At 47.1% G+C, this 18030-nt stretch overlaps 1 protein-coding gene across 1 annotated transcript in view; it reads left to right on the top strand.

Annotated features, from left to right (window-relative positions):
* KSR2 (kinase suppressor of ras 2) overlaps nt 1–18030 on the top strand; it is a 332915-nt gene that overhangs the window by 169650 nt on the left and 145235 nt on the right. The window contains exon 5 of the mRNA XM_039868258.1: nt 17042–17226. Within this exon, the coding sequence (XP_039724192.1) occupies nt 17042–17226 (185 nt within the window). The remainder of the gene's footprint in view (nt 1–17041; nt 17227–18030) is intronic.

Raw genomic sequence — 18030 nt, 5'->3', positions numbered from 1 at the left:
AAATCATGATAAAATACATAGAACATCAATTTTGTCATTTTAACCGTTTCTAGGTGTACAGGTCAGTACCATGAAGTGCATTAACATTGTTCTGCGGCCATCACTACCATCCACCTCCAGAACTGTTTCTGTCTTCCCAAACTGAAACTCCGTACCCATTAAACACCCTATCCTCCCCTCTGCCAGCTCCTGGAAACTGCCATTCTGCTTTCTGTCTCTGCGACTTTGTCTGTTCTAAGTACCTCATGGAAGTGGAATCTTGCAAGATTTGGCTTTTTGTGACTTTCTTATTTCACTCAGCATAATGTCTTCAGGTCCATGTTGTATCACGATTTCCTTCCTTTTAAGGTTGGCTAATATACCATTGTACAGACATGCCACTGTTTGTCCATCCACCCATCCACTGAAGGACATTTGGGTGATTTCTTTTAGCTCTTGTGAATAGTGCTGCTATGAGCATTCATGTACGTGTATTTGTGTGAGCGCCTTTTTCTAATTCTTTCAGACACATATCTAGGGGTGGAGTTGGGTGCAGGGCACGCCATCACATCAAGATGTTCCCGTGAATTGTCACACGGTAATTCTGTTTAACTCTGGGAAGAGCCACCCCTGGTCTTCTGCATATGAGGGTTCCTGTTTCTCCATATCCTCATTAACAGTTGTTATTTTCCACTTTTTAAAAAAAAATTATAGCTACCCTGGTGGGTGTGAAGTCATATCTCATTGTGGTTTTAATTTTTCATTTCACTAATGACTAATGATATTGAGCGCCTTTTCACATGCTTGTTGGCTGCCATTTATATGTCTTTGGAGAAATGTCTATTCAAGTCTTTTGGACATGTTTTTCCACTGGGTTGGTTGTCTTTTTCTTCCATATTCTCTTTTGATCCATATCCGTCATCTCCTCCTCTTGAGCCCTGCCAGCCTGATGGTAGCAGTGACAACCTGCAGAGGTCAAGAAGCACAGACTTATAACTAGCCAGGTATGGGGGGAATGTCACCTCTGTGGGCCCTTGGGCTAGCAGCTTCTCTCTGTGGCTCAGTTTCCTCTTCCATACAATAGAGACGTGATCCTCTACCTCCTACATGGCCTTGGAAGATGGGAGGTAATTCAGTGGAAGTGTTTCTCTTAGTGCCCAGCACGGGGAGACACCCAACCGATGGCAAAGCTTTTTATTAGCTTGAGTTTTGCTCCTGCTCCTCAATTTAATTTGCAGCTCATGGCTTCGCCCATGACATGTATTACCTTTCTAGATGCTTTTGCATCCACAAGAGATCTGGGATGCCTCCTGTAGACAGTGATGGACACAGCCACACAGCATAGGGATTTTGTACCAAGGTGAATGCGGGGCTGGAGGGGGCCTTTTGAAACATCTTGATGTGATGGCTTTGTTTGCACCCAGCATGGCCTTTGGTGGGCAGCTGTCTGTCTCTGTCAATCTGCCAAACCTGGTACATAATTCATCTTGATGCTGAAGTCACAGTGAAGGCAGCAGAACCCGAAGGACAGGTACATTTGCATATTCAGGAGGAAGAGGGGAGCCTTTCACCAGTTTCCCAGGTGCCTGTGGAGCAGAGTGAGGGCCAGTGGCTCAGTGTCCACTGCTGCAGTCTTTCTTTGCAGTGCTAAGACTCCAGGTTGCGTCATTTCCCAAACACTTGAAGCTTTGTCTTTGACATTACTTCTCCAGTCTGCCAGTTGTGATGCCAGTTGCCCTTGATTCTAAGGTGTCAAGGAACAAAGTGTCCAGAAGTACAGCCATATTCTTTCTCCACAAGCAGATGTGTAAAAATTCTTTAAAAGATTCTTTAAAAATCCGCTTGCACAGCTTCCCATTTCTCCTTCCATCCCCTCGAAAATACAGCCCTGATTCTTTTGAAAATCACCTTTGCTGCATTGCCCACCCATGTTGGGTGCTCCCTGAAGCTCCGTTCCTATTTTGGAGAGAAGGTTTGTAGATTTTCCTCTGAATCAGAATGTTTGCCCGTGGTTGGAAAACATTGTGTGGCATTTAGAGATACAGTTTCCTTGGAGATAGAAATATCTGCCTGCAGATCTGGGAATCTGCAGGACCACAGACCAGCTTTTGTGCCTGATGTGGACTGGAAAACAGATCTCTAGGTGCAGAGCTGAAGCCATCAGCCCTGTTCTCTTTTTCTAAGCCACAGAAGGAGAGCACTTTGATGTGATCGTGTGAGAATGAGAACTGTTTTTAAAGATCACTGCCATTTCATTTACCTGTGTGCTGGCAGCAGTTAGTTCAAGACACTTAAATGGGTGACACAGCCAAATTCCCTTTACACATGCTCAAGTCAAGGGCATAGAATAATAGTTGAATTGTTAGTTTTCCTGGTTAATAGAGTGAGGCCAGGTTTAATTTATTTTTCCAACAACTATTTCTTGAACTTCTACTGTGTACCAGGGTGTATTATAGACACCAGGGACAGAGTGGTTAACAAAACTGCCATGACCCTGCCTTCCTGGAGTTGATACTCTAAACCAATGCTCAGAAAATTATGGCCCTTGGGCCAAATGTAGCCCACTGCCTGTTTTTGTAAATAAAGTTTTATTGGAATACGGCCCTCCTTCTTTCTTTCCCTCCTTCCCTCCTTCTTCCTTTACTTCTTTTCCTGCCTCCTTCTCTCCATTCCTTCCTTCTCTTCCTTGCTCCCATCTTTCTTCCTTCTTTCCTTCCTTCTGTCCCTCCTTTTTCTTTCCTTACAATTACACATGCATGACACTCCTCGAAGTTCCCGCAACCCCTTTACTCCCACCGTCTTTCTCAGTGGAAACCCTTTTAGTTCTTTTTCTGTGACCTTAAATACATCACAGGAATATATAGTACATATATTTAATCATTGTGTATATATGCATATATGTGTTTATATATAGTTATATTTGTATAGATGAGATCATACTATAGGTGTTGGTTGGCAGTTTTTCTTCCCACATCAGAGGGGTTTTACAGATCTGCTTGTGGAGAGCAGGAGTCAGCAAACCATGGCTCCCTCCCTGGGCCAGATCTGGCCCACTGCTCGTTTTTATAAATAAGGTTTTATTGGGACATGTATTTATTGCCTAGGATGGCTTTAGTGCTTCCATAGCAGTGTTGAACAATTCTGATGGAGACTGTGTGGCCTGCAAAATTCATAATATTGACTATCTGGCCCTTTACAGAAAAATTCGTTGATTCCGGCCATAGAGCCACCTCATTCTTTTTAATGATTGCATAGTATTCTAAAGTGTGGATGCACCATATTTTATTAAATCGCTCCCTTATTAATATCTTATTACATCCCTGCTTTACTCTGTCTGCATGCTCCAATGTGGACCCACTAAATGGGGCTATCCCTGGGGTGCCTTGATTTTGATATAATCACAACGGACTTTTCTGATGGGGAGGGTGGTGGACTCTGGGCAGCAGTAAAGGACTTTGTGGTCTATGCAGTTGTGTCTCTGTGGCTATCCTGGAGAGTGTCCTTTGGTGGTACATCTCTTTACCTCTGGCATGCTCCATTCCTGGTCTGGCCCAGGCTCTCAGTCTGGTCTGTGGAGTGGTATTTTGTTCCAGAGTATCAGGTTGTGCTGAACTTGCAAGGAGCAATACAGCGCGAGTGGTATTTTGTTCCAGAGCATCAGGTTGTGCTGAACTTGCAAGGAGCAATACAGGCAGGTGTCGCCAATGCAGAATTACCAGGCAGAACCGTGGTTCTCAGGAGCATGGAGGCATTTCCAAGGAGCTTGTTAAAATGCAGATGAAATGTCTGGGCCCTACCCCAGAGGATCTGAGAAACTCTGGCATTGAAGGTATTAGTCTGACTTATAGAAAAATGGAGCTGTAGACTTTTTTAAAAGGGAAATTCAGCTTTAGTGGTCTTAAAAATGCATTAGGGGGTCTCTGGTTGCAAAGAGCAGAGGCCAACTCTAGCTGGCTTAAGCAGAGCAAGAAGCTACATGGAAGATTCCGGGATACCTCTCAGGATTGACAGGAAATTTTGGAAAGGAGCAGGATCCAGCGTGTGTCGGAGCTCTAAGTATCAGGAATGACTTGACAGTTTTTTTTTGCGGGAAGCCACCAGTAGATAAACTGGGCTTCAAAGATTTTTCCATCACGTGTCACTCCGCTAAGATTTCTATCTTCTAGAGAGATTCAGATTGGTCTGATGTGGTACCCAGTGACTTGGGGAGAGCAGCAGCATCCGTCCCCTGGTTGACACCCCCAGTAAGATTGTGGGAGGAGAGAGATTTCCTCAAAGGGTGCGTGTATGGGGTGTGTGTGAATGCTGGATGGTCACAAACACATGTCCCCCGCAAAGCAGCGATACAGGTCACTGGCTAAGATATTTAATACGTGAGTCCTGCTGAGCAGTAATAAATATGTGGATGAACTTGTTGAGTTATAATTCCCAATAGGCCCACCCTCTATATTATTTGATCCCAAATGAACAAATTTTGTATCGTAACAAGTTGTTGCCGGAAGCAAAAGTTGAAAGCAGGTCAAAGGCCTCGATAAGAAAAAAACAACACTGACTTTAGGCAACAGTTCTTAAAACGCACATGGAAGAAGAGTTTCAGACTTTTTCTTTGGAGTCACTGTATGACACTCACGAATGACTTATGGGAAATTCCACACCCCTGGGATCACACTAGCCGAAGTTTATCATGCTCTCTGTTCAGCTAATGCTGACTCATTTGGCCCCACAGAAGCAGGGGCCAGAGGGAGGGTCCAGAGAGGTTATCCCATTGTATAAATAAGAAGATGCAAAGCCTTGCAGATTCTGACCTGCCCAAGGTCACGCTGCAAGTCTGAGGGAAGAGAGCAGCATCACAGTGAGGATGGATGAGCTTTTAAGGATGATCTGCTCTAAGCCTTCGTTTTACATGTGAGGAAGCTGAAAGCAGCTAGGGTCAGGGGCTGGCCCGGGGTGCCCAGCAACCCCCAGTATCATCTGAGTGCTTCCCAAGCCCTCAACAACTGGTAGATGCTGTGTCTGTCTCGCAGGCTGTGATGGACACATTTCAGTGTGGGTCTCAGAACTACTGGATTGAAATCTGTGCCTCTTTAGGCATGTCCGTAAGGATTCACTGTCAGTTAATTTTTCTTAGGGTAAAGGAAGCTTCTGTGAAGTATTCCATAGATGGCAGAATAGTTTTCCGAATAAATATTTCTGGCTGACCTCTCACTTGCAGAGAGAAGGTTCTTGGCTGGCTTACCACCTGAGCAGACAATTGTCGGTTCTGCATTTTCTTGGGGTACTGACCTTGGATGCGTTCGTATGGAGATGTCAGGGTGGGTGTCATGCGCTGACGGTTGCCACGTTGCCCAGTTTCCCCTTCTCCATCCCTCCCCCACACTCTGTCCTTAGAGTTTTTGATTTTAGGGGATGTTTGTGAGTCAAATAACTCCCTGCTCAGGGGGAGGCCAAGTGAAGCAGGAAGAAGCCAGCACGGACTATCACTTATTGGCCTGACAAAAGCCCACCCATGTCCCACTGGCCCCAGGGGGACAGCGAGAGCAGACCTCTGTGCCACTTTATCTTGGAAATTGTCTTTTTGGGCAAGGGGAGGGGGAGGAAACTTAAAATGAAAACATCCAGCCACATGCCCATGAAACTTCTGCCCAAAATCAGTCATCCTGTTTAATAATGAGGCCTGTCATGAGCCCTGGTACAGTCGGAAATGACGGCCTGTGTAAATATTTGGTCTGTAACTGATTTATGGGTTGGGGAACAAAAAAAAAAAAATAATAAGATTAGTCGCTAATCACTAGGATGCAGTAAGATCAGCGGGCCTGGATGCCAGGACAAATCAGGCCTGGAAGGGAGAATCGAGGTTGGCTGTCTGGGTGAGCTCAGGTAGGGGTGGGAGGCAGGGCCAGGCTGCGCAGTGGGGTTCACCTGGAGAGGGAGCTGTGGATTCTAGATTATTCCATGGCGCAGAGGCAGCATTATCTGAGTCCAGGTTAAGAGCTGACCAGCACCTTCTGGTAACACGCCCTGCAGTCTGCAAGTGGAAAGCTTGGTTCTCTCTGAAATTGACACTCTGACGGCTCCAGGTCTGTGCAGGCACGTATGTAAAATGGGAATATGTGTAATGAGCTCTTTCGGTGAGATTAATAGAGCGGTTAAGAACAGGCTTTGAAGTCGGTGAAATCTGCGATCACTCCCTGGGCCTTTGTTGAGTTATGACCTGGGTGGGTACGTTAGCTGTCGAGAAACCCCAGTTACCTTAACTGCAAAACGAGGGTCCTAATTGTCCCAACCCCAAATGAGATAACACGTCCCAGGCACAGGGCCTGACCCCTGGCATCTCAGCCAGATGGATCTTAGTGCGGGCGGTAGCAGTCCTATGAGTATGGGAATTCACTGCCCCAGGTGGGCTAGTACAGGCACTTACCTTTCCTGTAGGTTCATTACCTCCTCCCTGCCCCTTCCCCCAGCACTCTATGTAGCAAAGGCCTCTTATTAGAAATAAACATCCAGGGTGGGGTGCCAGCCTGACCCCTGTCCGTTGCATCAAGGCAGGGTGGAGGTCCCAGAGGGTGGGGAAGGGGAAGAGAATGAATGGAACAATTTGCTCTTCCCCCAAGGCAAGTCTTGGTAGAAGGTCTGTTTGATGTTGAAAGCTGATCTGTTACTGAGCAAAGTTTTACCATTTAAAAAAACCTCTATATATTTGTTCTAAAGACATTTTACATGTTTTTTCAGTACATGTGTTTATATATATTTATATGTGACATATATAAATATTGTTTCATTTCTAAGACTCTATAAAGAACCCTATTTTTATATCTGTCAACTAAATTTTAGATATCAGTTACCAACTGACTAATAAAAGACATTTGGGAAACAAAATCCATCTCAAATTTGATCTTCAATTCAGAAGTTCTTGAAAAAATAATGAAACATCATTGAAATATTAAATAATGATTGACCACATTATTCCATGTCTGCATCTCTGTTTTCTGGAGGTTTTTTTTTTTTTTAATTTTAATAAAAGAGGAAAAAGCCAAGCAAAAAATACTCTATGCCATTTTAAAATTGTTTAATTATTATAAAAGAATACTCCTGTAACTAAGTTCCAATGGCAAAGTCCAAAAGTAGCTAAGTATCTAACTCCCAAAATCCACAGGCCCCTCATCTGCTTGCCAACTGCCTCTTGTGTATCCTTCCAGAAAATATTTATACACATATGGGAACCTATATGATGAACCAGTTTAGGAGAATTCTGATGTCTCTCTTTTTCACCTCTGACACATTGAATTGGCCAGCAAGTCCTGGGAAGACTGTGTTCCAGATGCCATCCTCCCTCCCCCTCTGTTGCCCAGACCTGGGCTGAAGTCACCATCAACTTCCGTCTGGGTGACCCTAGTAACCTCCTCTCCCGATCCCCTGATTCCATTCTTGCCCCCATCACAGTCAGCATTCTATCCACTGGCAGAGTGGTCTTTTAAGAACAGAATCAGATTTCATCATTTTCCTCCTTCAAACCTTCCAGCAAGTTCCGATTGCTGTCAGAGTCAAACCCCCACCCCTCACAGTGGCAAGAACGGATCCTCGCTGACTGTGAGTTCACCTGTCCTGGCCTCTGCCCCAGCATTGACCTTGCCTCACTGCCCGGGCTTCTCACCCTCCAGATCTTTGCAAATCTGGCTTTTTCTTGACATTCTGGTCTCAGCCTAAATGCCATGTCCCCAGAGAGGCCTGACCGCCCACTCACTAGCATACCACTCGATTGTAATTCTCCATGTATCTCTTATTATTGACCAGTATTTCCTGATTGTTTCATCCGTTCGTCTGCATCCCCCACCAGGTCACCAGCCCAGTGAGCATGGTCCGCTTTGTTGCTAGAGTCCTGTCACCTCATCATCCTAGTGATATTTATTGGATTAAAGTTTTAAATTAATATATGCTTTTAAAGACACAAATGGGATCATACTGTGTACATTTTTTCGCCTCTTCCTTCTGTCACCTAATAGTAAGTGTTGCTATTCTCTCTATCCCGATTGTTTTAAACACCTACATAATTCCATTAAATGGAATTACCATAATTTAATTGACCAGCCCTCCTACGATGAATGTTTTGACTGTTTTCAGTCTTTTGCAAAGCAAAGTTGATTTTATTATTGGGAGAGGGAGGGTGAAAATCAGACTTGAGAGAGAGAGAGAGAGAAGGATAGAATGGAGCAGGACAGTGTATAACCTTACCCTGCAATGCCAGGATCAGGGCTTGTGTGGTGCAGTGATGTCTAACAAAGTTTCAGCAATGATGGAAATATCTTTTTTATCTGCTATGTCCAATCTGGTAACCACGAGCCACATGTAACTTGTGAGCATTTAAATTACGGCCCTTGTGGACCGATGGGCAGAATTAAACATTGTATCCTCCTTAATTTAAATGTCAGTAGCCACATGTGGCTATGGCTACCGTATAGAACAGCATAGACTTAGGCAAAAGACTTTATAGTTAACCACTGAAGGGTATTAACAATGCCCAGCTCTGAACAATCCAGGCCATTGTGGCTGGTAAGGCCTCTCTGCGGACGTGGGCTGTGGGAGGGAAGGGAATAGGAAGGCAGAGTGTTTATTATTTAGACACAAAAGGTCAAGAGAGAAGCTGTCACTAGAGGGAAAATAAATCCCAAGCAGACTCTGATTCTTTTCAGGGTTGTTTCTTGATTAACGTCTGAGGACAGGGAGTCGAGAACAGGCATTGATAAGCCTTTTTGGTAAAGGGCAAGGTAGTAAATATTTTTGCCTCCTCGGGTCGTGACTGTGTGTTGCAACTGACTTGGCTGTTGTCAAGCAAATGCCATAGATAATGTGTAAATGACTGGGCATGGCCGTGTTCCAATAAAACTTTATTTACAAGAACAGACTGAGGGCTGAATTTGGTCCAGGGTTGGCCCATAGTTTGTCAATCCCTGGAATAGAAGAATCTGTCTGGAACTGCCCAGTTCAGACTGGTAGGCGACCTCCCAGAGAACAATGCCTGAGCCATAGCCCAGGGTTTCTTGAATTCTGCACACCCAGATGGGGTATGAGACAGCGCGGATGGCCTGCTTCCAGGGAATGACAGTTTCTGATGAGGTCACACCTGAATTTGAGATTCCCATTTACCTTGGTGAGACGCCCACAACCATATAGCAGATGTCAAGTAAACTCCTGCTTGTGGCCACGACTGTGCCAGTGCAGAATGATACCCAGTTGGGGCTGCTGATATCAGAGGCTGTATTTTCTGTTTCCTGTCTGTGCCTCTCAGTGCCCAGCACCGTGCATTGCACTTAGAGTGTGCTTGGTTGGCACGCGCTGAGTTTGCAACTGAGGGCCACATCACCTCTCTGAGCTCCAGTCTCTCCATCTATAAAGTGAGTATAACCCACATTGGGTCAGAGCTTTTTAGTAGGTACCATCAAACAGTTTTCAGAAGTGGTCGTACCAGTGTATGATCTCATAGAATTTTATGAACGTTTTATGGGAATTCTCATTGCTCTATATCCTCATCAACATTTGGTGCCGTCAGCTCTATTTTAGTCTTCCTGATGGGACCTGTACTCAAATCTGCTTCAAGTTTTTTCAACCAATATCTCCTCTTCCTTTCCTCTTTCTCCCTCCTTCTTCCTCTTTTCCTTTCTTCTCCTTTTCTGCATTTTCCCCGCTTCTTCTTAGCCTATCTTACATAAAGCCGTATACCAGGAAAAATCGCTGTGAAATTACGGCGTTGATGTGCAAGTTCGTTTTTCAGATTTTAACTATTAAAATACAAAAATGTCATTCATGTCTCATGTAAAAGCATCGTGTGCTCCTCCAAACCTGGAGAACTGCAGCTCGTGCTGTGAGCTCATGCGTGTGCCATTTGACCAAGTCATCTGTGCCCCTGTCTTGCCTGGGCCCTGGTTGGTTAATGCCATGCTTGGGGCGTGCTCAAGCCAGAAATGAGGTTCATCACCTGTGCCGAGGAGCAGAGTGGCTTCTCACTAAATGTCCTCCCGGTGTAAGACTTACCAGGCCCTTGTTTTTCCAAACCTCCCCACTCCCTGGCATCTGAGCAGCTGAGTCAAGGACTCGAAAGTACGCTTACCCCGCCCTTTTCACCCAAGAATTGGTGCTATTCCTTGATTTTAAAGCAAGTCTTTCCTGGAGGCCTCCTTTTAGTACCTGATCTGGTAATCAGATCGGCCACCTGCAAAGGACTTAAATGACCCTGTGTAAGACCAGCAGGCATTTTTTTCCTGTTTTGGGAAATGGTTACCGGATCAGCACTTTGCATCACAGGGCGTGTGCAAGAGTGTGTGCTTGTGGCTGCCCTCTGACCACGCCTGTGAGAAGCTTATCTGTTCCCAGCCCTGTCATTTCCTCCCAATCGGCTGGGCCAGATGCTCCAGACACCATTAATGAGACGCTGAGGGATTTGGCCGGGTGCAGGCTTTTGAGTTCAATGGGACACAACCCCACATTCAAGGAAGCTGAGGGTAAAGAGGCCATGTGAACCAGTGGCTCTGCTTAACTCAAAGCCCAACAGACTTTTGGAACGAGACATGGTGCAAAGACTGAACACCAGTTTGGGACTTCCCTCAGTGTTCTTCGTGATGAGGGCTCTGAGAGGCTGGCAAATGTATGTTGTTTAAGAGCCTTCCAAGTGCGCCCCCTACAGACACCTAGGCAGAGAGTGGCCAGAGGCTGGCAAAAGAAATAAGGTGTGTCTCTGCCCTCAAGGAACCCATAGATGAAAAGTAACTGAGAGGGTCCTGCTATACCAGCCCTCTTGACTCCCAGATTGTAACTGGGCCCCAGTGCTTTAGAATTCCCCCGAGACTGGACTATGCCAGTTTGTCGTTGTTCGAGTTGGGGCATGTGGGAGTCTGTCGACCTGGCTTCTGGTCTTGGCTCTACCGCTGTGGGGTGCTCGCTTTGTGTTAGGTGCTGGGGGTGCAAGCCCTTTGCGTGTGTACGGCAGGCACAGGCTGCGGGGGAGACAGACATTCATTCAGTAACCACATAAATAAATGCAGAATTCCAATTGGGATGCATGAGAAAAAGCAGACGGCGCTGGGAGCACGTGTAACCGGTCTGAGGGTTGAGGCTGCATCTCTGAGGAAACGATTCCTCAACAAGGAGTGAGTCTCCACTGACAGAGAGGACGGGGAATAGTGTTCTAGGTGGAGGGGGCAACGTGCAAAGGCCCTGAGGTAGGTGAGAACTTGGTGTGGTCAGGGACCAGAAAGATGATCAGAGTGGCTAGTGTCAGAGGGTGACAAGGTGATGATGGTACACAGAGCAGCGGGGAAGTGGGCATTGAGGAGCCTGCGAAGCTTTTATATGTCACCGGGAGGCAGAACGATAGGAAAACTTCGGAAGTTTTAAGCAGGGGAATGACGTGATACAGTATACACTTTTAAAAACCTGACTTTGGCTGCTGGGTGGAGAATACATTGTAAAGAATCAGAATGGGATGGAATTATTCGGCCTTAAAAAGGAATGAAATTTTGATACACGCTACAACATGGATGAGCCTCAAAAACATTGCGCTACACGAAAGAAGCCAGACGGTTAAATGGTTAATTTTATAGTATTTGAATTTCACCTCAATATAAACAAAAGCAAAAAAAAAAAAAAGTGAGATCAGGGGTCTGAATAAGAGGCAGTAGCAGCAGCAGCCCAGGTGAGAGTGGAAGGTGGCTCGGACTAGCATGGTGGGTAGTATGGGAGATGGAATGTCATGAACCGATTTGAAGAAGAGATCCTTTTCTAAAACGTCTCAGGATCCTTTTAGTTCGGATATTCTATGCAAATTAGGCATTAGGAAGGGTGGAAGAACTTTCCCAGATTCCAACACACTGGAATAGTCCTTTGCTGTACCTGGTAAAATAAATACATTTTCCTAAAGCACAGATTATGGCCCCAGAGCCGAATGTCTTTTTCTAACATGGACGTGCAGCTTCAGCTCAGCCTGGCTCTGGGACTGCCATTGGCACCGCCTGCCACGTCAGGGGCCCTGACTTGCCCACCTACCCAGCAAGCAGCCTGGTCTACCCAAGACTCACACAGACCCAAAGGATGGAGCTGCCCTTGCCCATGTTTCATGCCACCTCACTTCCCAGCTTTCACCAGAATTGCCCCGTTTCCAGAGAAGACATTTATGTAATAGATGTCTAATATCCTGTGAAGATCACGGAGAGGATGTTCTTTTTAATTACATCTGCAGGACATACTGCAAGATAGTTACTAAATCTCAGTACACGGTCACAGTCATCAGACTCAGTCATTCGTGTCTGTTTTTCTCTCTGCGCATACCTGGGTAATGAGGGAATAGGAGAAAGGTGAGTCTCACATCTTGTCCGCGAAGCCTTCCTTGGTGGATGGGAAGCAATGTAGGATTCCCTTCTACCTACTCTGATCAAATAGCCATTCGTTTTCCCACTTTCTCTTCCTCCTGACCTTCTTCCTCAATTCCATCTATTCCTCCCTCCCTTCATCCATCCTTCCTTCCTTCCCTCCTTCCTTCCTCTCATCCTCCTCCATTTCTTTTGTCCTTCTTCTGTCCTCCCATTCTCTCTTCATTAATTCCATTTGTCCTCCCTTTTTTGCCTCCTCTCATTCTCCCCTCTCTTTCTCCATTCTGTGATTCCATTCATTTAATCCTTTGGTTTTCACTCTTTTCATTCATCCGCCCATCCTTCCATCTACCCATTTTCCCATTCATCCGGCTTTTTATCCATCCATCTGTTCAACTAACATTTATTTATATACACCCCTTCTCTACTCCACCTGTGGCCATAGGTCGGTACGGTACCCAGCTCTCATTGAGCTCCTGTTAAACTTGTGCTGGGTTAGACTTGGTCCTCATTGTGCGAGGATCTGGCCTCGTCACTTGGTTGCCCAGTGTCTCAAGGTTTCCATCCGTGGTTTAGAGATGACAGTGGTGTCTATTGCCGGATGACAGAAAGTTTGACTGCATCCTCTTCATTTGCCAGAGGTGGTAGGTCGAGAGAGTTGGTGGATGTCTCAGGTGAAAAACACAGCTTGGCTTCAATTTTTGGCTTCTTGAAGCTTTTTTCCCATGCTAGACAAGGTACCCGATTCAACCTGGTCATAGCGACGTTAGTAACAGGTAACCTGAACCCTTGTTCTGCTCTGGGTCCTGTGCCAAGCACTTGATCTCATAGAATCTTCACGATTATGCTTTGTAGGCAGGTGCCATTATTCTCCTTATTGTCCAGGTGAGGAAATTGAGGCATGAAGAAGGAGGATCACTTTCTTAAAGTCACAGTCAGGACCCGAGCCCTGGTCTCCCTGACCCCGAAGCCTACAAGTGTAACTCCTAAGTCACACTGTCTCAGTGTAGATGCCTCTTGGAATGTCCACCAGTGGACACTCACGTGGAAAGAAGTGCCACGGCCTCCTTGCTTCCCTCTTTTCTCCAACCATGGGCAGGGAGAGCCAGCCGACAGGTGCTGCTGTAACAGGAGGAAGCTCCCTGGCCTTGCCGCAGGCCCCTGGGGAGGTGATAAGCAGAGTTGCCAGCCCAGGCACCGAGAGGGGCGAACTCGACAGGCACACTTGAATCCCATACCACTAGCGGGTGAGCAGCAGACCTCCTGGGGAAGGGAGGCCTTTAGGCAGCTTGTGTGGGAGGCCTCCAGTTTTAAATTAATACACACTTCTTGGGCACTCCATCCCGAACTGTGACGATTTGCAGAGAGGGTTCGCGTTGGCCACAAGAGGGCACCCAGCTCCTGGCCAGGTCCAGGTGGGGCGTTGGGGACGGTGGAGAGCAGTGAGGTTAGTTTTGGATGAAGTTTTAAACCAAACTCTCTGAAATTGATCACCCAAGATCCTTGGGAAGGGGAGAATTGTTTCAAAACCAGCTTGAGAGATTCATGCTATTCAGCTGGTACCGAGCTAGGGGCCGAGAGAGCCAACAGTGAAAACCAGAGTTTCCTGCCCTCACAGAGCCCACAGTTGAGTGTGGGAGACAGAGTATTAGGATCGAATGTGATAAGTGCCAGAGTCCTAGTCCAGAATGGTCACTGAATGAGCATCTCCTCTGTGCCAGGCTCTGTGCTAATTGTCAAAGATAGAAAAATGAACAATACAGACTCATTGTCCTCAAAGGCCCACAGCCCATTTGGGAGACGAAAATGGAAACGAATTTGAAAAACTAAGAAACTACAGCCACAGAGATATATCCAGAATATTTTAGGAAAAAAAAATTGAGGAGGAACAATCAACCCAAGCCAGGAGGGAATGGGAAGTATCAGGGAAGGCTTCCTGGGAGAAGCACACTTAGCCCTAGCTGGGAGGGATTTGGGGTATCAGGGAAGGCTTCCTGGAGGAGAGGGCACCAGAGCTGAGTGCCAAAAGACAGATGGGGATTAATAAGGCAAAGAAAGGGAGGGTATTCCAGGTGGTGGGGACAGCACGAGCCAAGGGTTGGAGTTGAGGAACAGCACAGGGCACGTGGCTGGAGCTCAGTGTGAGGGGAAGGAAGAGGGCTGCGGGGCCGGATCGAGGTGGGGCGTGAGTACTGGGTGCCACGCTACGGAGAATCTCTTACCCAGCAATGTGATGGGGGCGCGGGTACCGAAAGAGCGAGGAGAGGGACACGATAAGTTGACGCTGTGGGGGAGGAAGGGCACATCACCGATGCGGTGACGTTTGAACCGGACTGTGGAGTATGTGTAGGAGTTCAGCAGGCAGAGAGGTTGAAACATTCTGTAAGGGGCAGTTCTATTATTCCTCGGGAGTCAGGCATCGGGGTCTCTCCAGGTTCCTTGCCCCTCCTGCTTCCTCTGTTACAACATTTTTCTTAGCATCTGCAAGTGAGATGGCTCAGAACGAGAGAGAGAAGGGCCAATGGCAGCGCCTCTGGCCCGAACATGTCCAAAATCAAGCTCCATGGGACAGCCAGTCTCAGAGCGGATGGCGGTCTCGGGTCACGATTGACCTGGAGAATCTGGTCCTACACATTCCTTATCTTCTCAGTGCCTCAGTGTTCTCATCGATGGAGAGAAGACAACAAAAACACCCCTCCCCCTTAAGATCACTGCGCCGCTTGAATGAGGTAACACGTGAAAGGCTCGATACAGTCCCTGGGCAGCGCTCACGTCAAAGTAGCAGTAATAGCAGCTGCTGTTATTAATATTATGATTGCGCTTCCTGTTTGGTCAAGTGAAAATGAAGAAAAAGAAAACAGTGTCCCTGTTCTATGTTTATCATTTCAGAAACGCATGCCCTGCGTTTCAGATCAAAGCTTTATCAGCAGTAGGCTGGAAACCAGCTTTCGGCGTCTCCGCCTCATCCCTTTCTCAGTTTGAAGAATCCCGTTGGAAGTGGAAGAACTTCATCTTCTAATTATCTGTCTGCAAGGAAGATGTCCAGGAGGGAAAGTACTAATCTAAAGAGAATCTCGAAATCCCCAGGCATTTTTATTTCGGCTTTGACCTATGGATAATGGCTAAGCTTCCCATTTTTTTACCCTGGATGCTCTATGCTGTAGGCAAAATGCTTATCCCACTGGACAGGACCGAGCCTGTGTACGGGGTTGAGATGGAGCATCACCCTTCTCTCTCTCTCTCGAGTGGATTCACAGCTGACCGTGGACCAAAGGCTGTGAGCTGAGAGCAGGCACACTTTTACCCTCCTCTTTTTTTCCATTTAGAGATCATTCAACAAATATTTCATCATTCAGCAGAGTCACTCTGCTAGGTGCAGGGTGTACAAAGAATGCCATTTAATCTCTTGGGTCTTGAAGAGTCCCTAGAATGACCAGAATTTCTGGAAGCTTCCACTATGTATAGCTTCAGATTCTTTCTTCTAAAGGAAATAGCAGACAGATTCCCGGTATATAATAATATTAAGGATAACCTTTAATGTTTATACTTAGTATTAAGTAACTTACAGGGATTATTTCATCTAAACCTGTCCACAACCCTATGAAGAAGGGCTCTTATAGATAAGGGAGCTGAGGTTTACAGAAATTTAACTTGCAGAAACTTAACTTACTGAGGTTTGCAGAAATTTAACTTAAATTTAAATTCAATCAAGGGTGGCGAAGCCAGTATTTGAATCTGGAGAGTCTGGCCCCAGAATCGTGTCATTGAACACCAGATTGTGAGACTCACTCACCACCCCCCCACCAGGCAACACGGCTGTGGGGTGTAGGGGTGAAGTAGAGGTGAAGGGTGGAGGACACCCAGAGCCCCTTTGCAATATAACCCCCCTACATCCCTTGCAGCTGCCCCTGAGTTGCCCGGTGTGATCCAGCCTCTGCTTTGGGGGAGCACCCTTCCTTCTGCACCCCTAAGGCAGGCACCCTCTGGGGCTCCTGGTAGAGTCCGGAGAGAGAACCAGACAGGTGTGTGGGTGGGCTGTGCAGAGGGTCTCGGTGCCAGAAGTCCTGAATAATCGGGTGCCAGGGTCCTGCCTAAGACTTAGTCTCTTTCCTGGCATCTCTTGGAGTCATCAGGTTTAACTTCTGCAGAAATGGGTTTATTGTTTTTATATGGATGGGAGGCTGTGAATATGGAGAATAAAAACGTGTAGGGGATGGATGCCGCCTTGAGACAGATCCCTGGACTCACTGAGGTCAACCTAGGTTCGCTGTCTTCTTCCAGTAGCCAAAGGGCAAAGTGCAGCTGGCCACAGGGTTTTGGGGTCCTGGGAACTCAAGATGTGCAGGCAGACACCAGCTTAGAGCCTGGAGCTGAACTTGACCCTGGCTCTCTAGAGCTTCTCTAAGGACCCAGGTAAAAAAAAATTGTTCATCTATTTGTTTGTGTCCCACGGTGGAATGGACTTTTCCAAGGGCAAGCGTGAAACTCTCTTGGCCACGCCCCTTTTTCTGGCGCTGTGTATCAGTGCCAGAAAGCTTGTGGCCTCTTTTCAGAACTTCTCTGCGTGGGTCTTGGGAGTATCAGGGAAGGCTTCCTGGAGGAAGAACACCTCAGCTCATGCTCAGGAGACTGGGGCTCCCTCCGTGCTCTCATTTCGCGTGCGTGCGGATACATTTCCCTCTCCTCTTTTTCCGTCTCCCTTTCAGAGCCAAGAAGAAAAGCAAACCCCTGAACCTGAAGCTCCTCAGCAGCGTGGGCAGCTGTGAGAACATCCCTTCGCAGCAGCGCTCCCCGCTCCCGTGCGAGCGCTCCCTCCGCTCCTTCTTTGTGGGACATGGGCCTTTCCTGCCGTCCACCCCTCCCGTCCACACCGAGGCCAACTTCTCCGCAAGTAAGTCACCCGGGGCACCTAGGCACGCCGTCCGCCGTGCCAGGCACACTCTCCCTTTTCATTTTCTTGGGTGAAAATGCTCATGACGTGTTTGCCAAAGGGGGGCTTCATCGGTGCTGTGGAGGTCGACTGGCCATTGTCATCGCCCCCCCGTGTCCCTGCGCTTTTTGCCTGCGGGTGTGTAGGGATGACAGAGGGAAGCAGGCAGGCCAGGATTTAAAGGAAAGAAACATCAACCGTTTTCTCTCTTTTGCTTCTCAGCTGCCTGGTCACAGGTTTTCCCTTTCTCTGCTGTGGCTCAGGCTCCTGTGATTACATTTTGTAATTCTTTCCCTACCCCACGCAGGTCAACACATATAACCTTTACATCTCAAAGATGTATTTGAATTCAGACTGGGCCGAGCATGGCCTGGAGTGGTTTACATTCTGCTCCCACGAATTCTGCTGCAGACGAAGTGGTTATTGCTCTGAGTGCAAATGGAACTTTCTGGTAATCAAGGGCTGAAGTCTTCTTACAAGGCATTTAATCTTCTCTGCCCAGAGGTCCATTTTGCTGAACAGCCACAGACACGGTCAGAGTGGGGAGCCCCTGAAGAAGACCCAAACAGTCCTCCCGCCGAAGATAAGAGTTGCTGTTGACTGGGAACTCGGGAGGGGAGGGGCTGCTAGAGGGTGGAGGAAATAACCCCAGGCCCTTAATACAGCCCCAGGGGTCCCTTGTGTGTTGCTCTCCTGAGCAGTGACATTAGCGTTTACTGAGCACCAGTACCGGCAGGATCTCATTCAGTTCTCGGAATGACCCAC

Source organism: Pteropus medius, unplaced genomic scaffold (genome assembly GCF_902729225.1).
Source record: "Pteropus medius unplaced genomic scaffold, Ma_sr-lr_union100, whole genome shotgun sequence".
NCBI classification, from domain to species: domain Eukaryota; kingdom Metazoa; phylum Chordata; class Mammalia; order Chiroptera; family Pteropodidae; genus Pteropus; species Pteropus medius.
The sequence above is the reverse complement of the archived record's forward strand: the minus strand, read 5'-3'. Positions and strand labels throughout refer to the sequence as shown.